This window comes from Primulina huaijiensis, chromosome 7, assembly GCF_012295235.1.
Source record: "Primulina huaijiensis isolate GDHJ02 chromosome 7, ASM1229523v2, whole genome shotgun sequence".
NCBI lineage: Eukaryota > Viridiplantae > Streptophyta > Magnoliopsida > Lamiales > Gesneriaceae > Primulina > Primulina huaijiensis.
The window spans coordinates 1,999,125-2,025,299 of NC_133312.1; the positions used below are offsets into that span (position 1 = coordinate 1,999,125).

Genomic DNA, 26,175 nt, shown 5'->3' on the forward strand with positions numbered 1-26,175 from the left:
TTTTTCTTCCATCCCTAAAATATCCTTTTGTTTGTTTTAGTTATTCAATGAGGGTGGGGGGAATTACTTATGGTACCCACACAAGTATGAAGTCAAAACTTCATGGGTCTTGAATAGGATTGACAATTTTCCACATAGATAGGAATCTTGGAAAAACCTAAAATGAGGTGGGTTTGGGGACTAATTTTTGTGTTTGGGGTTTGGGTTCCGGGATATTATCTAAATAGCTCAATGTATGATGATATTATCCACGTCTTGATAATAATAATATTAAGAACAATAATAATAATAATAAGTTCCGCAATATTATTATTTTTGAAGCTGCAAGTCATTTAGTCTTTCTTGTAAAATATTTGATCGGAATCCGAGTTAAACTTTGAGCAACTTCAACTTTAAAAAACTCATTTAAGTGTCAGAAAATCGCCTGAAACGGATTTATAAATAGAGAAATCGAATGGTAACGACTGTGATCGTCGTATAATATATAATAGACGATTTTTTTTTTTGGCGAGAACTCACGAGAGATATGTATTTTAGATTAAAAAAGATACTTTTGATGTATACCATATTTCCCTTAATTAGCTTTGGCTCACAATGTCGGCCGTTTTCGAGAGTAAAATCAGTGACCTTCCAAGCCGTGTGTTGGAAGAAGCAGCTGTTTGAACTGCTCCCCACGAAAATTTGCACAAACTTTTCGTTCTTGGAGATCTGATGCCACTCTCTACAACCTTTCTGATAGAAATTTCTTGGCTTTTCACAAGAACATGAAAATCCAGTACAGCCCAGGTATGAAACTTTTCGACATTGGTACAGTTACATTTGGCGCTCGCTTTTAATTTTTTTTTTTTACAGATCAATTGTGGTGATATGTTAAAATTAAAACTCAATATCAAAAGCTAAATATGGTAAAATTGAGATTTGAACTTAATACGACCCAAAACTTAACTTAAGCGGAGTCAACATTAGAAATTTAACACATCTTTCACATCCAAGAATGAACAACTGGAACGTGAAATTTATAAGACATTATCGGATGACTCATAAGATAGTCAAACATATAACGGTGAGTCTTAACTCTGATATCATGTAAAGATTGAGACTTGAACTTAACTCAACTCAAAAGTTAGTTCAAGGGAGATAAATGTTCAATTTCATACATACAATTCTCAACGATTTATTTCAGCCGACGTGAGATATTTAATACACCTTCTTCACACTTAAGAATAAACAATTAAAATGTGAAATTTATAAAATATTATGGGATGATCCATATGACAGTTTAATACATAATAGGAAGTCTCGACATTATATCATGTTAAGGTACATGGGATATTTAAAATGAGAAGATATCCTGCCTGTTTTGGGGGGTTACGGGCTTTCGAGACAAGCTATGGAAGCCATGGTTATAGTGGAAGCCTACAAGGTATTGCGGGATCGTGCTCTCATTCTGTTTTATTGCAAAGACTCGACTCTTTTTCTTGCCAGGGTTTGTGTCGTCTCCAAATATTTGTTCGAGATCAACAACTAATTATCGTGATTCAAATATCATTTCAATGAAGTCACTATTATACAGGACTGCAAAATATCATCTCTTCGACAAACAGGGACAAAGAAAAGTCCCAAAATTTTATAGGTCATGAAGCTCAGAACAACAGAAGACACGAGAGAATGCAGCAGAACAGAAAAATGGTAACCCTGTTCAAAGATTTATCAGCTTGTATCTCTTGCCTTCTTGACCGGGTGCTGTTGCTCCCAACAGAGTGATACGAGTTTGGATACGTATATAAACTTTGCGAATTGCCAAATACTCTTGCATAGACCATTTCCCCAAACATACCCACCGAGTCAGAATGAAAGGTTGATGAAGAATCTGGTATATTCCGCTCATTCTGATGTGAAGGGAGGTGCTGTATGCCACTGGCCGATGGCCTAGGAGGGATGGTGTCGGCTTCTTGTTCAGGTTTGGAAAAAGACAGTCCCCTGCCGTATAAAGGGATCATGGTTTTCTCAGAAATTTCGGCCTTGCAAACTGGGCACTGGGGGAGCTCATTTGGGGGGAGCGACACGCTCTGGGAATCAAACCATTTGTATATGCAGGGCCAGCAGTAGAGGTGGCCACATAGCGTCACCACTGGATCACGAGCAAAATCCAAGCATATGCTGCAATCGAAACAAGCAGAAATATTTTCAGGTCTCCATTCTTGCACAAAGTACTGCTGAAACGCCATTAGAGGAATTTTCGTACTTCTTTATAGCTTGGGATCCTTTAGACTCTGCAAAGAAAAGAATCTGTTGTCAGGACGAATTTCTTCAGGTAGATACATATTGAACTATTGCGTGGTATGCAAGAGATGAAGTACTAAAAACCGGTTAAATTCAATACAGAGAGGTCTTTTGTGATTCTAATTGGACGGCTACAACCTACATGGTGGAAAACTTCAAATTTTCAACTTAGCAGGAAATTTATTCACGGAAAATTGTTTTATTGGAATAACGATGATTCTCAAATATGATAAAATTACATCATATAGAAATAAACTTAATTTTTGAAATAAAATAACATAAGATAAATCTTTGCATCTCAATAACAAATCTTTCAGAACATAACAACTTCCATGGTAAATCAATGGAAATTTTCTTGGATAATCCCGAACAAGTACCCACACATTATTCACACATTCAGCGTGATTCTTATCCAACCTAAACCCAGAGAAACCAAATTTTCTACCTCGACCTAATTGATTGGCCGAGCTGATGCACAAGTCTCCTCGGAGCTTATGATCCAGAGTACAGCAGTAAAAGAATTTGACACTAATTATGCGCGCGCACACGCACACAAAACACTCCTTTTGTTCAAACTACAGATCGTTACCAGTACGTTCCCAAAAAAAATCATCCAAGCAACAAAGAGACGATAAAACTCCGAAATTCTTTTGATAAATTTACATTAAAAAAAAAAACCCAAGAACACAATCAAGAAGCAAAACTTCCGATTGCTAAAATTAAAGATTGAGAAAAAGATGGAGATCAAATTTAAAAATCAGAATTAATAATCAGCTAGAACACAATCAGCAGCTCGATTTGGTACCTCAAGCGCGAAGGTCGAAGGTAGAGAATTTGTTAGATCAAACAATGATTCTCGCATGAGCATTAAATAAATGCGCATTAATTATTTATTATAATAAATGCGCATTATTTATTAATCACGTCAAGTAAAAAAAAACATTATTAGATGTTGGCAGCCGAAAACACACGTAGAAAATCATTATAATATACATATATATTAACAGCCAAAAACACACACGATATACATAATAAATTATATTAAAAAAATTTATTAAATAATCTCACAAATCAATTTGTTGAAACATATCCTTATCTGATCCAATCTATGAAAAATATTATTTGTTATGTTAAAAATATTATTTTTGACTCTAAATATTTACCGAGTCAACATGTCACCGTCTCACGAGAGAGCTAATCAATAAATTATTATGTGATATCTTCTCACTATATAACTAATCAATAAATATATATATATATATATATATATATTTTTAATTCCACAAAAATAATTTTAATATATGTATTATTGGAATTGTTACTTTATATGTAGTGTCTACAATATATTAAAATTATTATTATTAAATGTAATTACTGATTTATTGGTGTGTGTAAATATTTAATGAAATGAATAAATCGTGTTCTCTATATTGGTTTATGCGTGTAAAATTTATAAAAAGATGATATTGTATGAAATATAATAATTAAAGTAAAAGATTGCTGCATAATAATAATAATAATAATATTCAAAAAGAAAAAAAAAGAGATAAATAAATGAGCAACGAAATCAACATGGGTCGGCTTCTGAGAAATAATTTTTCTTCTAGATCCGAAATAGTTCTAAGTTCTTCTAGAAGAAGGCAACAAATGCGCGCAATGTGGCAGATGCAAACCACAAAGTAAACACATGTGTTTGACCGACTCCCCCGATCCGGTCATTATCTTTTTCCTAGTTTGTTTCTGTCATCTGATTATTATATTATGTATCTATTACTATAATTTGATGAAATATTGTAGAATTGTATTTGTATTTCACTATTTGGTTAAATGAATTTATTTGACAAGGAGTTTTAAATGCTACCATCTTATATCTTATGAATTAGCTGATTAGTCACTTTGACTAAAAAATAGACAAAGACAACCTCTTAGCCACATTAGAATATATCGAAATAATATTAGAGGAAATAAAGTGCAACTAGATCAATGTCTCAATTTACTAAAAATTCACAAAATTGATCTATTGTGTTCAGAAAACTTTAGAATTGTTCTCATACCATTATAAATAGAATGAGAATTGTGTACACTTTGTTTTTCATGTATTCCTTTTTCTGGATGAAGAATTTTTTCTTTTTGAAAAACGATTTTATTCTTTGAGAAATATTAACATTTTATATGACATCCATACAACATAATCAACACAAATTACATATAACAATAAAACTTGTTAACGCTAGGGTAAAAAACTCATCTCATTGCAAGAACATTAAATGATCAAATGAAGCATATTATTTAGTAATATTTATTTAGCAGCATATATAAAAAATTGACCAAATGACTTAAAAACAGTGTTTGAAATCAGTTACATACAAACATTTCTCTCAATCACGTATCTCAATTGACACATAAAGAGTCTGAAAATATCTCTATTCTAAATGGGAGAAAGAATTTTTATATGACCTTAATATTCATTAATAATTTATTTTTATTCAATCCGTCTCATCTTCCTTCGTCTTCCCATGCATTATTATCTATCATTAATATGGTAGAAATTTTCATGAATTTGACTGCAATGTATAAATTTAACTAATTAAAATTAAATTAAAATAATAATTAGTTTGATTGAGTTAAGTACACTATTAATCATCTTTTTAAACTAACATAAAAATTACTTAAATAACATCATGAATATAACGAATTGTAAAACAAAAAATATGATAAAATATTAATCTCACAAATGAAAGTCATATATTTAATAGATATTAATTAATAGATATTATTTAGGGATATTTTTTTAGCATCATATATAGAAATTGACTAAATGCTTAAATATTTGCATTGAAATCACTTACTTACAAACATTTTCTCTCAATCACGTATCTTTGTTGATACATAAATAGTCTAAAAATATCTTTATTTTAAATGAGAAAAAGATGTTTTATATGATCTTAATATTTATTAATAATTTAATTTTATTCAACATCACTTGTCTCCATTCGTCTTCCCATTATTACCTTAATATTCGAAATATTAACAATTTTTTAATTTATAAAATTATTATAGTAATTTTGTGGGGACCCGGACGTTAATCCATGTCTTAATCATTATTAACGTTAAATAACAATTAAGAAAAGTGAGACTAAAAAAAATTTCTTTTTAAATTATGAATGCGGAAACGTAATGTAATATAGTTACTATACATATCGGTATAAAAGTACAAGTCATGTACCAAATACATTTATTCAACTTAGGTTTAAACATCTAATATCCAGTGTCCAACCCTATCTCTAAGCCAAGTCCGGAGCCTCCACGCTATCTAGTCCAGCCTCGTTCTCTTCTTGACCCTAATCATGTCCCACCTGTTGTCATGCACACATACAAACAAGACAACAGCCGGATAACTCCGGTGAGAATTATATTCTCAGTATAAACCATGTATACATGCAATCATATAATCAATGTAAAAGCATATAAAAGATATTCATAACATGCATACTAATCAGAACATGAATAAAGTATTCGTCGCATTTATCACAATCCGAAACATGGATCAATATCAATAAAAAGTCATATTCTAAACATGTACCAAAATCAGGAACATAAATCAATATCAATCAATGAATCACTCTCCGTGATTCTCAGACTCAGACTCGACTCAGTCCTAATCTAGGGATCCCGATCAGAATAAGAACATACACCCACCTACACTCCCGATCGGGGTGGTGGTACGTTCTTATTCACAGACTTTGGCCCTTTCCATATCGAACATCAGTAATAGAAGCAACTCCAATTCTATCCACTTCGATATGACCAAACGTCCGATGTCCTGACCTATCTGTCAAAGACTATGGCACTTCTGCCATATTCCTATCCTGTGACAATGTGCAATGTGCCCGTGGCGATCCCACCACTATCAGGCACTTCTGTCACAAGATGACTCGTCTAATACTCGTCTAAAATCAATAGAACAAGCATATCAATTCATCAATTGCACATATCAATGCAATAAAATAAAATATGTGATTTAGAGAAACTCGAGTCAAACCTCACTCGAGTTGTGCAATCCCAACTCAACATTAATTTATACATTTATCTCCTCCGTTTGACGAAGACGAAGTCTCGAATTCAACTCTGTCCATACCCAATCTGTCAATGACAATATCGAATAGAGACAAATATCAGTCGATAACTCAGTTCAAAACCTGTTCTGATCAATACTCAAATCAAAACACAATCTGATCAATATCAATTTACGGATGTTTCGACGGCATAACAATACGGTCTCAGTAATCCCGTCAATCTCATCATCACAGATATACTACCAGAACTCATAATCAAAATCGGCATAATTCATACTCTCAACAATAATAGATCATACTCTCAATTCAGTACAATCTCTATCATAACAGTTCTGAAAATCATATCAATTGCATACACAGTCTGTTCTTCGATCTGACTTCAATTATATACTGATCAGTAAATCCAGAACACATAACAATAATCAAATTTCAATTCATAATCAGTAATGATACAAATCTGATATCAAATCTCAGTCAATTCCTTCCGAAAATCATAATAATTCTATACGGTATCTATTCTTCAGTCCGGTTTCGATTCTACGATGTTTACTATGTCAAGAACATCATACATGAATTCTGTTCAATTCTGACAATATCATAATTTCAAAACATATCACAACGTAGCAAAACTTACGTCAAGTTGTAGCTTGCGTCGATAGGAACACAGTACTAAAGTCGGATTCAAAATCTGACGGACGGATCGAAATAAAAAGGCGTAAGGATTTCAGAAGCTTTCTCAATTTCCTTTTCTTCCTTTCTTCTCGGTGGAATGAAGGAATAAGCTTTCCCATATATATATATATTGCATGGTCAAGGGGCAAGTGGCTCATCTCTTTGAGCAGCACGTCTCGCGCATATGCGCGACATCACTCGGCGCATATGCGCGAGACTATATGTCTCGGCGCGTGTATCTCGGCAGCTCTCGCGCATATGCGCGCCTCCCCTCGGCGCATATGCGCGAGATTCTCTGGACATGGCGCTTGGCTTCTCGCGCATATGCGCGACACTCCTCGGCGCATGTGCTCGCACTTCTCTGCCCGTCCACTCATGTATATGCATTACTAATCAAATTCATTCTAATGCACTTTAATTACCGATATCTTCATTTAAGATTAATCTCAGATTACGGTAATCAAAATCTCGGGCCTTACAAATTTTCTATGAATTTGATGTCAATGTATAATTAAATTAATTAAATTTAAATTCAAAATTAAAATTAAAATTAAAATAATAAATACCTTAACTAAGTAATCTATTAATAATCCTATTAAACTAGCGTAAAATAATTTAAAGAACCTCATGAACATGACAAATTATAAAACAAACAAAATCGTAAAATAGTAAGTTTACAAATGAAAATCATATATTTATAATAGTAATATTTTTTAAAAAAATATGTAACATATAATTAAATTAAATTTAAAAGTAAAATCAAATTAATAACTATTTTGATTGAATTAAATATACTATTAATGATCATATTAAACTAATATAGAAAATGACTTAAAGAACTTCATAAACATAACAAATTATAAAATAATGAAAGGGTAAAATAGTAAGCTCACAATTCAAACTCATATATTTATAATAGTTTAATTTAATTAATTTAAATTAAATTTAAATTTAAAAGTAAAATTAAAATAATAAATACCTTAACTAAGTACTCTATTAGTAATCATATTAAACTAACGTAGAAAATAATTTAAAGAACCTCATGAGCATGACAAATTATAAAACAAATAAAATTGTAAAATAGTAAGTTTACAAATGAAAATCATATATTTATAATAGTAAAATATTTTTTTTAAAAATATTTAACATTTAATTAAATTAAATTTAAAAGTAAAATCAAATTAATAACTATTTTGATTGAATTAAATATACTATTAATGATCATATTAAACTAATATAGAAAATGACTTAAAGAACCTCATTAACATATCAAACTGTAAATTAAATGAAAGAGTAAAATAGCAAGCTCACAATTCAAACTCATATATTTATAATATTAAATTAAATTTAAATTTAAAAGTAAAAGTAAAATTAAAATTAAAATAAAAAATACCTTAACTAAGTACTCTATTAATAATCGTATTAAACTAACGTAGAAAATAATTTAAAGAACCTAATGAACACGACAGATTATAAAACAAATAAAATGGTAAAATAGTACGTTTAGAAATGAAAATCATATATTTATAATAGTAAATATTTTTTTTAATATGTAACGTGTAATTAAATTAAATTTAAAAGTAAAATCAAATTAATAACTATTTTGATTGAAGTAAATATACTATTAATGATCATATTAAACTAATATAGAAAATGACTTAAAGAACCTCATGAACATAACAAATTGTAAAATAAATGAAAGGGTAAAATAGTAAGCTAACACTTCAAGCTCATATATTTATAATAGTTTAATTTAATTTAAATTAAATTAAATTTAAATTTAAAAGTAAAATTAAAATAATAAATACCTTAACTAAATACACTATTAATAATCCTATTAAACTAATGTAGAAAATAATTTAAAGAAATTCATGAACATGACAAATTATAAAACAAACAAAATGGTAAAATAGTATGTTTACAAATGAAAATCATATATTTATAATAGTAAAATAATATTTTTAAAAATATGTAACATGTAATTAAATTATAGGACCGAGTGCTTACCGCTTTACCAGAAGCTATAGCTGGTGGTAATGGTGCAACTCAAATCTTTTAAACAGCACAGCAGCTCATGCACCACGATGCGATCGCTCTACCAAGCAGGGACAATTATTGCATCCAATATAAAATAAATTTAAAAGTAAAATCAAATTAATAACTATTTTTATTGAATTAAATATACTATTAATGATCATATTAAATTAATATAGAAAATGACTTATTGAACCTCATCAACATAACAGATTGTAAAATAAATGAATAGGTAAAATAGTAAGATCACAATTCAAACTCATATATTTATAATAGTTTAAACTAAATTTAAATTTAAAAGTAAAATTAAAATAATAAATACTTTAACTAAATACTCTATTAATAATCTTATTAAAATAACAGATAAAATAATTTAAAAAATCTCATGAACATGATAAATTATAAAACAAATAAAATGATAAAATAGTAAGTTCACAAATGAAAATCATATATTTATAATAGGAAAATATTTTTTTTAAATATGTAACATGTAATTAAATTAAATTTAAAAGTAAAATCAAATTAATAATTATTTTGATTGAATTAAATATACTATTAATGATCATATTAAACTAATATAGAAAATGACTTAAAGAACCTCATGAACATAACAAATTGTAAAATAAATGAAAGGGTAAAATAGTNTTAATTGAATTAAATATATTATTAATGATCATATTAAATTAAAATAATATTAAAATTATTAGATTAGATTAGATTATTAGAGCGATCGTGCGGGGGAAGAATCAGAGCCTGGAATACTCGCACTGTCAGCAGAAAAGGAGATCTCCAAACGAGTGTTGGAGTCGATTAATCTGAAACGAAAGCGAGTCATAGTCGACGATGATTTTGATGCCATTATCTCCAAGTTGGCTTCCGTTTTCCGATTATTATTGTTGTGTTCTAACAAATTCCATAAGATGATGTAGTTTTAAGTGAAAATCCAATTACATCAAAGGAACTTTGAGTGCTCTTCAGCATATCAAAGAGAAGTAGCAAAAGGATGGTCAGAAGACGAACGAGGAGACAATTTCAAGGCGAGACTCTGCATTTCTCTTTAGATCTAAATATTTATGCATGTTTCTGCATCGATTCTGTGATATGATCAGAATGTGTTGAATTTTATTACGAAGTTGTTGATCTTTATAGTTCCTTGTTAATTAGGTTTTTTTTTTTAAATCTCAGATTTAGGCGTATTTGGATCTCTATACATGTAGAAGAATGTTCGAAAACTAACGTGATTTCTAAATTTCTGTAGTTAATAGTGGAGTAACTGTAATTTATCTTTGCAAATATAACATCGATCAGGTTGATAACGTAGGAACGTTTAACAGATCCTTTCCATCATGTGTTCTTCAGAAATCTCACTGATAAAGGAACCTTGTTATGCTCATTCACCCTGATTGCATATGCAATTTATCAGAATCACAGAATGTTAGTTCACAGGAATATGTATGCATATCAAACAATTTTTGGGTAACATAAGCAGAATTATATGAATTCAAATAATTTATTAACTGTTTTAACTGTAGAAGAGTGTGCAAAAACGAAGGTCAAATTCATGTTCATGACTTGTTTTCTCATTTTCTTTCTTAACATAAATAGCTTCCAATCAGAATTGTGCTCTATAATAGAAATAAACCCGCTTCACAATGAGTGATCATGTTCCTATGCATTCACATGATTGATGAAATGCTAGCTGGGTCACCTTGGCTATAAGAATATCCAAAATTTCAAGCCAGGTCATGACCTTATACGTGAAAGGGACTTTTCCGAGTATTTCAAGATCATTTCGTTTTCCACGCGTCAGTTTAAATGCATGTATTTCTTGGATCCCTGAAGTGTGAGAATCTACTGAAGAACGAGACAACCAAGTTTCAAGAAATTTTTGAGTAGTTCTGCAAGGAGAAAGCTATGCATCTGCAGGCCTTGGAAGGTACTTCCTATGCGTATTGTTCATTCATCTCTGAAAATATAAAGAGTACCTGATTTGCATTATACTTCGACAGAGGTGATCTCCAAGTATGAAGAAGAGAAGGAAAGATCATTCACACGATACGAACAACTAAGTGAGAGATCTTCTATAATATTCTATTTGGTATTTCCTACTATTATAACATATGCATCAGGAGAAATTAAAATAAGATTACATTTTCTCGATATGATTGAATACTCTCGGCAAAGAAAGAGAAGAATATGTTAAATCAACTTGAGAAATCAAGCCCTGCAAGAATAGGTCAACTGGAGGAGTCACTGAAGAAGAAGAAGCAGGTCACATATATTAATCCTTTTGCTTTGTCATCAATAGCCATATATGAAATTAAAAAAATAACAAGAATTACTTCGACATGTTTCACGTGTATAATAATGTAACGTCGCTGCCATTGTTATGGTAACTTGTCACGATCAATTGTTCATGAATGATTTGTAACTCGCTGTAGGATGAAGTTTAATTGAACTTCTTTTATTTTGCAGGATGATAAAAAACCAGCATTCTAAGGAAGACTCTGGGCTCTTTTCTGGGAAATGCTTCAGACGAGGACTTCCCTCCTGATGGCTGAAAGTTGCTCTTCCGATCATTTGTCCGTCCTTTTCGAATGTTGCAATTCCACTGATGCTTTTAAAACCACACACCTTATGAATTTCCAGAAGTTCTTTGAACTAGTTATTTTGAGACAAGATTAAATTTTTTTATTCTTTACTCGACAAGTTTCATAGTCAAACTAGAAACATTATTTCTCTCTTGATGTTCAATTTCAAAAAAAGGGTGACGCATTTAAAAATTCTAAACTACGGGACATGAACAATTTGCCTTGCTACGTATTCAATCGGTAAGTTTAATTATGATACACATGTATGTAAGTCAATTTTGGGTAATATGAATTTTAAATTTTAGTCACTTCTCCTGGTCTTTGAACGAGACCAATGTATACATGATCTCCATACGTACTGACAAAGATAAAGGAGACCAAAAAAAAAAAAGTTAGGTTCCATCCTAAGTTCTTAACCGGTGAGCAGTTGAACTGACAAGACAACACTCGAACGGTTTTTTTTAATAAAAAAAATTCAAAGAGTTGCAAGAATGTCGTAATATTACGTGAGCAACAACTCTATGAAAATGCCCCGAACCAAATCTTAATCAATTGCAATGTTTTCAAATTTAATTTCTACAACTTACATCATATTAAACTAGACATGAAATGAGTAGTGATGCATCTAGATTTCTTTTATGAAGATTAGCAATTTATTTATTTTTTTAAATAATATGAAATTAAAACTTTCTTACAAATCTAAAAAAATAATTTGACCTCGGGGTTTTGGCTTCACGGTTGAGCTGAATTTTGCACACCCATTATCAGGGTCAAACATTTTTACACTTGTGCTGTTGTGCAAGTCAAACTCCAAAAATCATAAGAATAAATAACGACATCACACTTTAATTTTGCTATATTATATAGTATCATTAATATTATCTGTCTTTTTCATTAGGTTACCAAGAATATAAGGGCCCATCCAAGATTCTCAAGAAAACAAATTCCACCTCCCAACTTATCAGCCTTTCCTAACACTCAATTTTCTATCTTAATCCTAACCCTCTTTGCCAAAATATTTCAACTTTAAATATCTTTGTACACTTCAGTTCAGTTAAAAAGCATTATTTTTCTCAAAGTAAACTTAATTAGCCTGCATATTTTTTGTACTCGATGGGTTCAGATTATAGAGGCAGGATTCCCATGTTTGTGCTGAGGCTGGTGGCCTTGGCCGCCACAGTTTCTGCAACATTGATCATGGTCACAAGCCATGACTCGGCTGAATTTTTTAGCATCAAATTCGAAGCCAATTACAAGAAATCTCCGGCTTTCAAGTAGGTTCATTTCACTCGCACATTTTTAAATTAATTTTATAATATATATCTTCGTTAATGAACGTACGGCTCCTTGTATCTTTGTTTGAACTGGGAACGGATTTTCTATCAGATTATTTAAAAATGGACGTGTGATGGCAACATTATTTGATTGTGCAGCTATTTTGTTATAATGAATGCAATAGCAAGTGGCTACACCTTTATACTATCATTTCTCCCAGCTAAGACTTCTTACGGCCACTTGGTCTTTCTTCTCGATTTGGTAAGCTTTCTTTGTTGATCCTTTTTTTTTTAATAATACTCGTCGAATAAAAGGGAAAAGGTTCTATTTTGTGATTGTAAAAATGTATATATTCGAAAAGTTTTATTCGTGGGTATTTTCCTTGAAGGTTATGACATTGTTGCTTGATTCTAGCATATCGGCATGCTTGGCTATAGGCCAAGTGGGAAAGAATGGAAATGGTAATGCGGGTTGGCTACCAATTTGCGGCCAAGTTCCTAAATTTTGTGATCATGTTACAGCTGCTCTTATTGCTGGTTTTGTGGCTTCAATTGTTTATTTTATCATACTTGTTTACTCTCTTCATAATCTCATTAATATATTCACTCTCAAGTCTTAGATTCGGACATTGTTTTATTTTAATCATCCATATTTCCTTTTGTCTGTCATGGATTTGTTGTGTCTATGATCCTACTGATTATGGGATTTGATAGCTGCATTTTATTGGTGTAGGGTTCTGTTTTTTAGTAGTTTTCCGAAATTTGCTTGGAGTCTCAGTATAGATTTTGATTTTTTTATTAATTTTCGTGGCTTTATGTATATCGTTCTGAGTTGCTGATTAATTCATTGGTTGTGTTTAATTAGATCCTCTATATATAAGACTGAATTGAGTTGAGAGTTTAAGCAGCACATATATAATATTGATAACGAAAAATATTTAATTTTTCAATTACGAATTAAATTAAATTCCCAACTCATTACTGGGATGAATTTGCAGTGCATGTATGCCTGCGTGCATGTATGCATATGTCTAAGTTACCACAATAATTTATAGTTACCATGATATATCAAAATGAATAATGTTGAGAAAAACAGTCATCAACTAAAAATAAAAACTCACATATTCTGCTACGTCTCATAAAACAAGCCGATGTACAGATTTTTATTCCAAGCCATCATTTTCGACGAACACTCATCGACAATACTGCAAGCCTTCTTCAGTTTCTTACAAATGAACACACAAACACAGATCATACTTAAACTATTCTTCACACATAATTATACATTATTCAAGGCTCCAAAATGTTGTACACCTCATGTTACATACATGTAGAATTTTTTTTTCTAGATATATGAACAAGAAGTGTAGCATATTGTTGGAACAAAAGATCATAACAGAGCCACACAGAAACTGATATTATACACATACATTGCTAGAGAATGCTTCCACAAGCTTAGGATAGAGCTTGCCCAGCATAATCTTGAAACCAGTGGAGCTTCCTTTCTGATTTTTTTGTTTAGTTTCCCTGCTGCTGAATGGATAACCTACTGGAGCTCCTTCCATATATGCATTACAAGCCAATAAAATGCTGCTGCTGCGTTGACTGAAATGTTCCTTGACAAGTCCCTCAAAATGCTGTTCGAAATTTCGACAGAACTAAGTTCGAGATACAAGAATTCATACACAAGACTCGACTTGATAGATTAATATACCTTAGGTGGCTTGCGTAGTATGTATAGCATGGATGTGCAGCTGACAAGAAAAGCATTTTCATTATAGTTTAGGGAGTTCTTTTCGCCCTCGGCTTTCCCTATCTGAGAATCATAACCCGCTTCGTTGAAATAAGGCTTTTCGTTAAGCACCAGGGCCTGGAGAGAAAGGAGGACTTGAAGTATTGTGGAGGATGCTGGATTCCAAATTTCGGTATCTGATCCATTCCATGTGTTGAGAAGACTCAGACAAACTTTTCCCGACTCATATAAGTTGGGATTGATCCGAAGTCCACCAGAGTTATAGTGCACCATCTGCATAAATATGGAGTTTATAAATAGTGCTACTTCACTCAGATGTATACAACTAAATTTTTTTGCTTACGGGTGGTTCATTGGGATATTGTGGAGGTAGGTGGACATCGAAAAAGAATAATCCATCGTGATATGGAGTCCCAGCACTCCCAACGACTGCAGTTCTAAGCAAGTCTATTCGATCCTCGTACACACGTGCATAAACCGTTTCTGTCAAGAACATAGAGAAGCCATATTTAACTGTTTCTCGGTTTCTTGGATGATAGGAGAATGGATTTTCCAAACAATTTAACATTAAGAATATGTCATCAGATATGTAAAGCCGTAAAAATGTGGTACTTCTCACCTGGAAGATTTTTTTCCAGAATGTTCCATTCTTGGTGAACCTTCTTCAGCCAACCTCTTTTCATCTGTACGTCAGAACAAATAAAAATTAACTTAGAGTTGGACAAGAGGAGCTGGTTTTATCAACTTATATTTCTTTCTTTTACCTGGGAACACTGAAGGTCCGTCCCAGATGCATTGACAAAGTGGTGTTCCAAGCAACCACTTACAATATCAAACTGCTTAAAAGGTGTTGGATGCTTGCTGCAAGATGGTGATGTGGTATCACCACTTGATTCTTTACTTTCTTCTGAAGTAATTGATTGACGTGTCTCCGAGTCACCTATCATCAGAAGTTGGCCACCAACGTGCATATTGCAAAGTTCCAAGGCATCCTCCCCCTCGAGTTTCCCATGATTTCTGGCATCCATAGATGTGCATCTATACGCACCAACTAATGCTGTACTTAGAGACTGAAATAGGCTTGAAGTAATACTACTGTAAACACAAAGAGCAGCTTCAGAAAAGGAAATTGAGCCTGAGTCCTTTGAATTGTCGTGATCCAAACCTAGCACATCCTGGCAGGTATGTTTAACTTTAGCTCTTAAAAATATCTAACAAAGCTATAGCACAATGAACAGATCCAGTAAACTAGTATTTTTTTGAAATTTTATGCATAATTTTTCTAAACCATAAATTTTTCCATCATCTAATCTAAGCCCTTCTCCTAAACTGCTGAATCCGTGCCTGTCAGAGATTACGAGGATCATCACAGGCCATCTTTGCCCAACTGCAAGTGATTGATTCTTTTACACTTTTCGCAAGAGTAGCAGGTATTAACTGCTACAAGTTTTACGTTCTTGAAAGTGTAAGATAGTACAAATTCATGCAACATACATAAAGGGAGAGAGTATCTTGGTACTACCTTTAGTTTTTGGCCTAATGACTTCTTGTCCTTCACTTGAATAACCTCATTAGGTTGCAGAACATTTTCACTGCTGTGCATAGGAGTAGAAGTCGTCCCTTCACACTTGTCGACCTGATAGATCTCATATGGTGCAACCTGTTATGATGTTGAATATTGAATTAGTACTTCAAGAAAAGTACAGATATGAGTTTTTGAATTTAATACCGAAGCTGCAGAATTTTAATAACGAAGTACCCAGAATGCATACCTTACTTATGGTACCTGTAGCCCATTTTACTTCAATTTCTCCATTTCTTAAATCAAGTACAATCCCAATGCGAGATAAGAAAATATTTCTGAGATATTCAGACTCATCGCCGCCATTTTCAAGGTCAGAGTTTGTCAACGAACTGCAATCTGTGACACCACCAACACACCCATCCTTCCTAAAAACTGCATCCCCTAGACTATACGAATGATCTGGATGCTCGATCAATTCGTAAGCACTCACAATCTCTTCCACATGTATTTTGTCATCAAAAGTTTCATTCACAGAGGACTTGCACCATTTCACCTTTACCATTCGTTCTTTACAATCCACACATCTGACAATACCTAATTTTTTGTTTTCACGAGCCTGCAAATTGTCAACTGTTCCCTTTTCCAGCACAAATGAATCTGGCAAAAAATCATGGACATCGAGAATATTGACTGGGCGTAGTGTACATGAATCAAGTCCTAGTGATTGGCTGCTATCCTGCCACTGTACATCAACCATAGTCTTTGTCTTCACAATAACAACAGTCTTACTTTCACTTGCTGTTTCAGGTTTCTTATTTCCTTCAACCAGCTGAGACGTGTATAAGCTTGGCAAACTCTGCTCATTTGGAAGAACACACCAATCACCAAGTTGCCAATTTCCATAGGGAAAACATGGCAAAAACGATAAATCTCTTGAATTTTGCAAACGAGAGGGAGCGGGCCATTTCTCACCATTTATGCCAACACAATCAAGCCAATCAACATACACTAACCCAGCATCAACTTTGCAGACGGTTCCTAGATCTCCTTTACCCCTTCTGTCACCACACAACCAATTAGTCGACTTAGATAAAGAAGACTCGACCTGAACTCTTTGTCCGGGATAGAAAGGATACTGGGGATCTTCAACCAAATCTGAAGATAAGGAAATAATCTTCTCTGGGCCATTGGCGGATAATTGGCTCTTTCTACCATCGTCAAATAAGACAGTCACGCTGTCAGCTATCTTTTCAACTTTTCCGAGCCACATTCCACAAACCACGAAGTCGTTAACTGAAATGAGACGTATTTTCTGGAGTTTCTCAGAACTGATATTCTGAATTTTTCTTCCACAAATGCTTTCCAAATCCACGACCATGTCCACATTGATGACCTTTCCCATTTGCCCTGATGGGTCTGATGCCATGCAAACTATGTCCCCATGCAGGTATCGGTGTTCAAACAAGAGAAAATCATCAATCTTTTCGATGGTTTCCTCAAGACTTGAAAATATAGAACGGGCCTTCCCTCCATATAAGGATTCAAGGTCGTCCTGATCATCAGAACTGCTGGTTTCGCTGTGGCTATCAAAATCACTGAGCAGAGAATCCATGGTACTGCTTCTTGATAGATAGATGCTGTAGTCCACGAAAGATAATATCAACAATAGACAGATTTTTTCAGGTTACCTCTACGGTTTATCTCTGCTTGTAATCCAACTATATAGAGTTTCTCCAGTTATGGAGAAAAAATGCCAAAGGAGATTTGCCCACGAAAGGAATCAAAGGAAGTCTATTCAAAACTCTGGTTCCCAACGGAGATTGTACAAAAAGTATCACAAAGTTCCACCAATAGATACGGCCAAATTAATAAAAGAAATCCCAATTCAGCAATCAAAACAGTTGGAGTTCAATCTCATGAGTACTGGAAATTTCTTGCTGCCCTCCTCAACTGTTGATGCAAACTGGCACGGCCTAGCTGGAGTTACTATTGGAAGATAATATATGTAGTTCAATGGCTTGAAAGAAAGTTCTGATTCTTTCTGAAGCCAAGTAAAATTTGCCAAAGGAGATTTGCCCGAGTGTAGCCAATTTTCAGTTAGCTCCACTTTACGCCAAAGAAGTGAAATTTGCCTCTCAAACAAGTGAAAGTTCAGGTTACATCAATTAAGCAATGGACAATAACAGAAATCTGATTTTATTGTCTGCAGCAATACACTGAATATCTTGGCTTTTTCACATGGCGAGCTATGCATAAAAATGAAACCTGCATGTGCACAACATAATAAAATAGATAATGTAAGCAGAGAACCACTCAATGTACTTTCAATCTACGCAATTTTCGCTTTACTCTCAACAAACAAGCCATTAAGTACTAAAGCTAATAACTTGGACATCAGAACAAGAGTAAAATAAAGAAAATCTATGAATGAAAGTAATGAGCATCACTGTAATGAATTGACTGAAAGATGACGAGGGGCTTCTTTGAAATTCTCTCTATTATTCCGATCGAGTACCGAAACAAAAGATCAATTATTTCACACGAAGCCAATACAATTGACATGAATAAAAGTCTCACAACTATCTATCAAAAGGGTATCATAGTCCAAATAAAATCCTTGACAAGTTTCATTATCCTGTCTGTATATTGAATAGTACTAAAAAAATAACACATGACATATTAATAATGAATACATGAACATCAGGATCTTTACGTTCCATCCGAGACGAAAATCAACATGTAAAACATGAAAAGAAATGACATTCCAAAGAAAATAACAACAAAATATAAAAAAATAATGTGAAATGAAAATAAAAATAAAACTCAAGATGACAAAAAAGCTTACCTGTTTATAGTTTTACTGTAGGTTACTGAAAGAAACACTTAAACCCAAAAGAAGAACACTACCAAATGTAACCAGACAGCACTAAATCAGAAACCAGCTCCTCTTCCAAAAGCTGTCAGAATCCAATAAAATGGAACACTGACCACCGCCAAGTTAATTTTCTCCCACTTTGTTCAGTTCTTTAGCATTAATTTGCCAATTTGCCCGCAAATTCTTGGCCAGAGTCCACAGCAAAAAGGGAAGAAAAAGACAGATGATGAATAAATGGTTTCGACGTAAGAAGAAAAAAAAATAGCAAAAGCTCGAGGGAATTTAGAGAGGCCAACAAGAGACCCTCCAAATTCCCTCCATCAGTCCATTTTTGCAGTTCTCAAACATGGCAAAAGATGATTCTTTTTCCTATATTCTGGAAGGAAAAAAAGCAATACTCCACTTCTTTATTTCTTCCGTGTGTTGTGATCATCTCAGTGTGTTGCGTAACGGTTGTTCGGGGACCGGTAATTAATCCATAGGGATCTTATCGAATACAAGGAATATACCATAGAATGTTTTAATTTTTGTTATATTATATCGTATAAAATCGAATAGTAAATTTGTTTTAAATCTTCAAACCTCTTCAATCATTGTCACAAAAATTATATATTTGTACTTCCTTATTAAAAAAAAGTTTTTTCATTCCATAGATCGTTACAAATATTAAAAATATGATATTAATATATGATAATTTGAATACCAACTGTTTCAGATATTATACTAAAATATGATTAATGAGTAATCAAACTTGTATATCAAATATTAGTATTAATAACATATTTGTCTTTTCGCATAAAAGTTAGTTTAAAACATTGAAATATGATGCTAATGTATGATATTGAGTATAAGTTGTTTTATATCTGATATTGATATATGATTTTTTAGTACTCAAATATATGAAGCAAATGTTGATAATAATAAAATTGAATTTTACCAATTTTATATTTAAAGTCTTATATTTTGTATCATATCTAAAATAATAGTAGGTTTTTTGTGAGACAATCTCACAAATATTTATCAGTGACACATGTCAACACTGCTCATATTTACAATAACAAGTAATATTTTTCGCATAAAAATGTAATATTTTTCATGAGTGACTCAAATAGAAAATCTATCTCGCAAAATTGACTCGTGAGACCATCTTACAAAAAAATTTGTGTTAAAACAATCGATACTCAAATATTATATATCAATACCATATTTTTAATATTTTGTACCATTTTCATTCTTGAAAAATATGTGAATCAAGGGAGTGTAAAAACATATTTTTTTTTTGGATTAGATAATAGTAATACAAAAACATATTTTCTTACAAAGATTGAATACAAAATTAAGTTTTATTATGAGGATTTAAAACAATTTCACCCTTTATTTATCTATTAAAAAAATAAAAACGATTTATTTATCTCTCAAAAAAATAAAATAATAAACAAAACGATTTCTTTCATATTCCAATTACCAAGAAGCTCCCGCCCTTCAATTTGTTTAAGATCAATTGTATTTCGCCCTTCAACTATTTGTCATCTTGCTTATCCCCATATTAATAATCGCATAATTTTTTTACAATAAATTAAATTTAAGTAGATGCTTTCGACTATGTGATCAAGAGATATGAATGTTCAAATTCTTATTAATTATTATTAAATCATAAATGATATAGATTGTTAAATTAGGTGGTATTAACGGCCAAACTCTATTAGGGAGGGTTCATTATCCCTCACTACCAAAAAAGTTCAAATTTTCTATTATATTTTTTGCAATCTAAAATTTTCAGTGTTTATTGTAACACTTGAAAGTTTATATTATAATTAAAATCATTATTCATATCAAATTTTTTTTCTCTCTTTGGTAGCCGTTGACCACTATAAAGGAAAACACAAGCTTGAAATTAATCAGATAGCTGATTTAGTTGAGTATCTGAAATTTGAGATAAAAATCTTCTCAGTTTGAGTTCGTCTGCAATATTCTGCAGATTTATATTGTGTGTGTAGATTGTAAGCTACTACTCATATTGAGTATTTGCTCGATGCACGTCTAAATAATAATGACAATAATTCCTAATCATCAAACAAATTAAACTGAAGAATAAGTTTTCTTGAAAAAAAAAAGATAATAAGTTTTAAACGTTATTGTATGCGACTGTGCGTATAATAAATCACTGTATGAAACACTATGTTAGTTGGAAATACCACATTAGCAAGTGCATATATTTTACTACTGAAAATGACATACATAGGTCTCGATGTTACGTTTTGATGTAAAATATTAAAAAATATGTAGTATTAAATTTTAACGTAAAAAAAACTAAAATATAGAAGAACCATTTTCTTTAAAAAGAGAGAATATGCTCTTCACAATTCACAATATTTTCCACTTCTGTTTATGTCGTGGCCCTTTTAGATTGTCATCTTATTTAGTGGATTACAAAAGGGATTCAACACTAAGTTTTCTAGGAATTTCAATCTCCTGTTTCTGATAAAGTGAATAATATTATGGGCCATAGCAAAAACTTGGGATCTGCTTTTCAAACCGAGCACTATCTATATCTATTTCTAAACCGTCCAAATGTTTGGGGATATATCACACTTGGGACAAGAACTATCATGCATCTTCATCATGATCCTATCAAGAAGGTGGCAAACCTAAGAATTGAGCCATTTTCTATGTATAAAATTGTAAATAGGTCACACTAAAAAGGCAGCAGTGAGTCCACCTTGTTGGAACTGCTTGGTGTGCTTTTTAAAGCAAATGATCAGAGTATATTTTTGAACTAATGGAAACAGTTGACAGCTTCAGGAAAACTATGCCACCCCACTTTTAAAATAGTTGTCTTATTTGTTGACTTTCTTGTTTGATTCTTTTATATTGTGTGATATGATGGATGGATCAACTATTTCTATTGTATATGATAAAATTTATTAGGAATATGCAAAGCATATCTTTGCCGACGATTCCCCTTTCATGTGGTAGGCTGGTAGCATACTCATCTCTTTCGACACATTTTCCTCTTGGTTGGTTGACGGAAAAGTTGGTGGATCATAAGGGGACGCCTATTTTTTTTTTTAAAAAAAAAAAACACAGAGTTGGCTTAAAAATCTAACTGATGTTTTGATTCTTGTAGTTCATGCAATAGCCTAAATCAAATTTAAAGTTCTTGACTCGATTCAGTTGTCTTTATTCCAGGGGAAATTATCAATAATGCTTAAGCCAATACCTATAATCTAAAAAGGTACAATTTTTTTATGGCTGCTTTCTGTAATGGGGATTAAAATACATGCATTTTAAGAGTGGAGAAACTATTAATATGAGACAGAATTCCATTATAGTATCACGAAGTTTCAAAAAAGGCTCCTCAAAATGCTTTAGAAAAGTTATTTGAATCTTATATTCCTGGAGCTTTAGAAGAAAATTACCACCGTTAAATTTATAGAATACTAATGATTTGGCACACGGGATGTGTGTAATTAATTTTTAGTTTTTGGAAAGATAATTTTTGAAACTTATACGATGATTTTGTAACTAGATTAGCGAAAGCAGGTTTTCCTTATATTTAAGATTGTTTGTTGCATTATTTTAGTTAAAATATAAAGGTTATAAATGTAAATTTTGTTTGAAGTCATATTGACGGACCAAATCAATAATTATATATAACTTAATTAACTAATTAATAGTATAAAAGCATAGACATTATTTACACAGAACGAGAAAGATTTCACTTCATAAAATATAAAAAAAAATTGGAGAAAACGAGATGCAAACATGACATTGATTTGAAAAAAAATATTTCATTTGAAAGGATTACATCATCCCATGGGAGGCAGTGCACTTCCAATTTTCAAAGTTTCAACAATTAAGAATAAATTAGCATTACACAATTATTCAGCAAACGTAGCCGAAAGATAGCAAGTTAATATAAGAGTAAAATGTTTCTTGTAAACCAGTGACTATAAAATCTTCATGACTGGGATTCACTCGATCAAAGTTTCTGGAAAAGGAACACCATCGATAATTTTCAGTGTAGTTTTAGATTTGGAAGTTTAGAGACGTCCCACTTGCCAGACATTGCATCCATAGCTGCTTGCAAGAAGTTCATCCGGAGAATATAAAATTACAAGAAGTTCATCCAGAGAATAAAAATTTACATGTTTGCCGGCAAAGGTAAAAAAGTAATAATGAATTGCCTTCGATAAATACACAGAACGATGAACAGCCATGGGAATTCACAACCGCGGCCTAGAAAATAAAGTAATTTGAAAGAGAATGTAAGCCACACATTCTCTAGTCATCAGAGGTGCTAGGTGCATTAAGGCACGTACAATTGTTCTGGGACTTGAGCTCAAATACTTAATCAGAGGAACGCTCGAGACATGGATCGAGCCTTAAGGTGGACCAGGCACTAGCTTTAGGGCCAAGGCATGCACCCAGAAAAGGAGTGTGCTTTGGCAACCCCCTAGTGCTAGAACTATGGCTAAAGCCTATACACAAGGCTTATGGATTTTTAACAAATACGAAACATCATACTTTCTTCCAAAAAAAAAATCATACTGAATTGGAAGTTTTTTGATCTTTAAGTGACAAATTTGCCAATATTTAAATATAAAACCTCTAGAAATAATAAAAAATGATGAGAAAGTAAAAGGTGTTGTAAAGAGTAATAGGTAAAGACTCTACCATGCAAACTTGGAGTTCTAAATAGCTGCAATCTCCAACTTCCGCAGCTTCTGTTTTTTTTCTGTCTTTAAAGGTATTACCTTTTCTGGCTTCTCAATTCCTTGTATATCTGTTATCCTTAACTTGGTCAACTCCTAAAATTTCCAAGGGAAAAAGTCAGATTCTTACTTTCAGAAATGAACTACAAGTTCCAAGCACTGCATTAAGAAAAATCATGATAAAAAAGTAAAGTAACACAAATCCATGGAGATTTAGCATTGGAATCTATCTAATACAAATCCCAATTACCTGTCGATGACCTTTTGTTCTTCTATAGTTTTTCCTTCTCTTTTTCTTGAATATAATCACTTTTGCATCTAATGCCTGCACGATAAAAGAAACACCAGAACTTGAACTTCTTGGATAAAAAAATCCAAGCCGAGATGGTGAAATTTTGAAAAAAGAAGAAGAAAAGGCAGGCTCGCAAAATTTTCAAGCATAAGTGATGAGTAGTCAGACGTCGGGAGCAGCAACCAATGAGAATACTAAACATAATCTAGAATCTCTTACATGCTCCTCGACAACAGCATGAACAGCTGCATCAGGCAAAATCGGCCGGCCAATGATTGTCTGAGACTTTGAGCCTAACATAAGAACCTTATTGAGAATCAACTGCAATAACATGTCAATAAAGAAAATTAATTCAACTGAAACTACACCAACTTCAAGCAATTAATTAGCGCTGGTCACTTAATATATAGTTGAATAAAGCCAAATGGTCCTGAATTGGATATATTTTCCGGCAGTAAAATATAGCATCATCACTAACATCAGCACAAAAGGCAAACAGAAGCATTGAGGATCTCTAAATGAACCAACTTGAAAAATGAGTAGAAAAATTGACACTTAGATCGACAGAAATACAAGTAATATTGATTTTTAGTCCACTTAGTTTCAAAACCATTCGAAAAAATGGTTAACCATATAGATATGTTGAAACTTGTTACATTGAGGGAAAAGATTAAGACTTCTTTTTTCCAATTACCTACGGGTAAAATGTAGAAATCAAAACAATATTTACAAGATATTAAATTTCATCCGATGCAAGTCCGGAATTGTGCACAAAATTTATATCCTAGCCCTAGTCCTAGTATTGCAAGGATGAGCACCAGATTGTCGATTTACATAAAGCAATTTAACCAAGAACGCCACAAACACATTGATGCTTGAAAAGGATTTCACCTATTCACCTAATGATGAGGTTGATGTGAGGGATAATGCAGTTAACACCTTATCAGATAAAGTTGTAACTTAATGCTGGCAAAGGCTTCAGAGATCACGGAACATAGGCTCAGAATCAATCGTTTTGGCCCAATAACAGGGAATGTAGGGCCTTAATAATAACCAAGACCAGCTTAATGAATATGACCTCCAATCCCATATACCTTAGAACTCAAATTTTGAAAACTCGACCTTGCAGGTAATGGGACAATCATAACCTTATTCTTTAACATCGTAGAAGGAAGATTAACAACAATTCTGGTATATTTGTAGGTAAAACAATGTACAATACCACAAGCTTTCAAATACAACACTAACCTTGTCATTGACATCACAGAACTTCAACATCTCTGTGAAAATGCTATCCCCGTTGCTCACTTTAAACTGATGCGACCCAATCTAAGATATTAGAAATCAAATGGGATTAATGGGAATAGTGATCTTAATCTTAAAAATTAAAGGGGCTTGATTGGGAGAAAAACATAAGATCAAGGTCTTGTGCACACATATCCATAACAAATATCTAATTCAATACAGTAATCATAAACACAACATTTTCGCGAAGAGGTACAGAGCTCTCTCAAGTTCCCAGCTTTAAAAAAGACAACCAAGAGAACGTATGAATGAACCTGAACAATGGCGAATACGGGTTCGTAAGGTTTGAAAACCCGATCAGATTCCTGGAGCGGACCAATGACTTTGTACCCAATTTCAGCAGCTTCTCGGTCTTTATCCTCAGGTGACAAAACAGCTTCCTCATCCGCAATTTCAGCTTCCTCTTCTTCATCGTGAGTTTCATCACTGTCCTCGTCATCATCCGTGGGCGTGGATGAGAAATGCCGGGAAAACAGAGAGCAGTGTGAAGCGGCAGAAAAATATTCGCAAATGCGATTGATAGGCTTCGGGTTCTGGATTTGGTGGAGGAAGTAGATTGAGGCACGGGTATGAGAAACGGGGATTAGGATTTTAGAGGACCGGAAATAACGAGTCAAGGATTGAAGGCAACGTCGAGTTGCCATTATTGTCACTTCCCCGTGAGTTCTTTTGCGGGGTTAAGAGTGATCTGAATCTAGGGTTTAGTTTCTACTTGAAATCGCGCTTTCTGTTTGCGCTTCTTCGTTCCTTCATAGGGTTTTTGGTTAATAAATAAAACAA

At 32.7% G+C, this 26,175-nt stretch overlaps 4 protein-coding genes and 1 long non-coding RNA gene across 5 annotated transcripts; 2 read left to right on the plus strand and 3 right to left on the minus strand.

Moving 5' to 3' along the window:
- Window positions 1–1,238: 1,238 nt before the first annotated feature.
- On the minus strand, window positions 1,239–3,165 carry LOC140980392 (E3 ubiquitin-protein ligase RMA1H1-like). The gene is made up of 2 exons (XM_073446185.1): window positions 3,089–3,165; window positions 1,239–2,273 (listed from the first exon to the last, which is right to left on the minus strand). Exon 2 carries the CDS (start codon window positions 2,226–2,228, stop codon window positions 1,644–1,646), a length of 585 nt encoding a protein of 194 aa, XP_073302286.1. The 5' UTR covers window positions 2,229–2,273; window positions 3,089–3,165; the 3' UTR covers window positions 1,239–1,643.
- Window positions 3,166–9,796: 6,631 nt separating this feature from the next.
- On the plus strand, window positions 9,797–11,832 carry LOC140981425 (uncharacterized). Its single transcript, XR_012176081.1, has 3 exons — window positions 9,797–11,001; window positions 11,075–11,336; window positions 11,541–11,832. It is a non-coding gene; the product is annotated as an uncharacterized lncRNA (long non-coding RNA).
- A 583-nt stretch (window positions 11,833–12,415) lies between these two features.
- LOC140981850 (CASP-like protein 1C1) lies at window positions 12,416–13,721 on the plus strand. The gene is made up of 3 exons (XM_073448339.1): window positions 12,416–12,930; window positions 13,090–13,192; window positions 13,320–13,721. The coding sequence occupies exons 1-3, from the start codon at window positions 12,770–12,772 to the stop codon at window positions 13,548–13,550; spliced, it is 495 nt and encodes a 164-aa protein (XP_073304440.1). The 5' UTR covers window positions 12,416–12,769; the 3' UTR covers window positions 13,551–13,721.
- A 308-nt stretch (window positions 13,722–14,029) lies between these two features.
- On the minus strand, window positions 14,030–19,572 carry LOC140980188 (probable ubiquitin-conjugating enzyme E2 24). The gene is made up of 8 exons (XM_073445892.1): window positions 19,054–19,572; window positions 16,456–18,473; window positions 16,206–16,343; window positions 15,448–15,858; window positions 15,303–15,366; window positions 15,027–15,166; window positions 14,645–14,956; window positions 14,030–14,567 (listed from the first exon to the last, which is right to left on the minus strand). Exons 2-8 carry the CDS (start codon window positions 17,818–17,820, stop codon window positions 14,349–14,351), a joined length of 2,649 nt encoding a protein of 882 aa, XP_073301993.1. The 5' UTR covers window positions 17,821–18,473; window positions 19,054–19,572; the 3' UTR covers window positions 14,030–14,348.
- A 3,278-nt stretch (window positions 19,573–22,850) lies between these two features.
- LOC140980181 (large ribosomal subunit protein bL21m-like) lies at window positions 22,851–26,136 on the minus strand. Its single transcript, XM_073445887.1, has 6 exons — window positions 25,650–26,136; window positions 25,339–25,419; window positions 24,310–24,411; window positions 24,049–24,123; window positions 23,761–23,894; window positions 22,851–23,163 (listed from the first exon to the last, which is right to left on the minus strand). The coding sequence occupies exons 1-5, from the start codon at window positions 26,037–26,039 to the stop codon at window positions 23,778–23,780; spliced, it is 765 nt and encodes a 254-aa protein (XP_073301988.1). The 5' UTR covers window positions 26,040–26,136; the 3' UTR covers window positions 22,851–23,163; window positions 23,761–23,777.
- Window positions 26,137–26,175: the final 39 nt, after the last annotated feature.

Bases quoted from the DNA above. Each gene is read 5' to 3' on its own strand.
- LOC140980392 (XM_073446185.1), bottom strand. From the start codon at position 2,228: ATGGCGTTTCAGCAGTACTTTGTGCAAGAATGGAGACCTGAAAATATT.
- LOC140981850 (XM_073448339.1), top strand. From the start codon at position 12,770: ATGGGTTCAGATTATAGAGGCAGGATTCCCATGTTTGTGCTGAGGCTG. The intron at 12,931-13,089 runs GTAGGTTCATTT...TTGATTGTGCAG, and splicing joins AAGAAATCTCCGGCTTTCAA to CTATTTTGTTATAATGAATG. The intron at 13,193-13,319 runs GTAAGCTTTCTT...TTTTCCTTGAAG, and splicing joins TGGTCTTTCTTCTCGATTTG to GTTATGACATTGTTGCTTGA.
- LOC140980188 (XM_073445892.1), bottom strand. From the start codon at position 17,820: ATGGATTCTCTGCTCAGTGATTTTGATAGCCACAGCGAAACCAGCAGT. The intron at 15,367-15,447 runs GTAAAAGAAAGA...TCTGACGTACAG, and splicing joins CGGACCTTCAGTGTTCCCAG to ATGAAAAGAGGTTGGCTGAA. The intron at 14,568-14,644 runs GTATATTAATCT...AATTTCGAACAG, and splicing joins TACTACGCAAGCCACCTAAG to CATTTTGAGGGACTTGTCAA.
- LOC140980181 (XM_073445887.1), bottom strand. From the start codon at position 26,039: ATGGCAACTCGACGTTGCCTTCAATCCTTGACTCGTTATTTCCGGTCC. The intron at 24,412-25,338 runs GTTAGTGTTGTA...ATGTTATTGCAG, and splicing joins TCTGTGATGTCAATGACAAG to TTGATTCTCAATAAGGTTCT. The intron at 23,895-24,048 runs GTAATTGGGATT...TGGAAATTTTAG, and splicing joins GAACAAAAGGTCATCGACAG to GAGTTGACCAAGTTAAGGAT.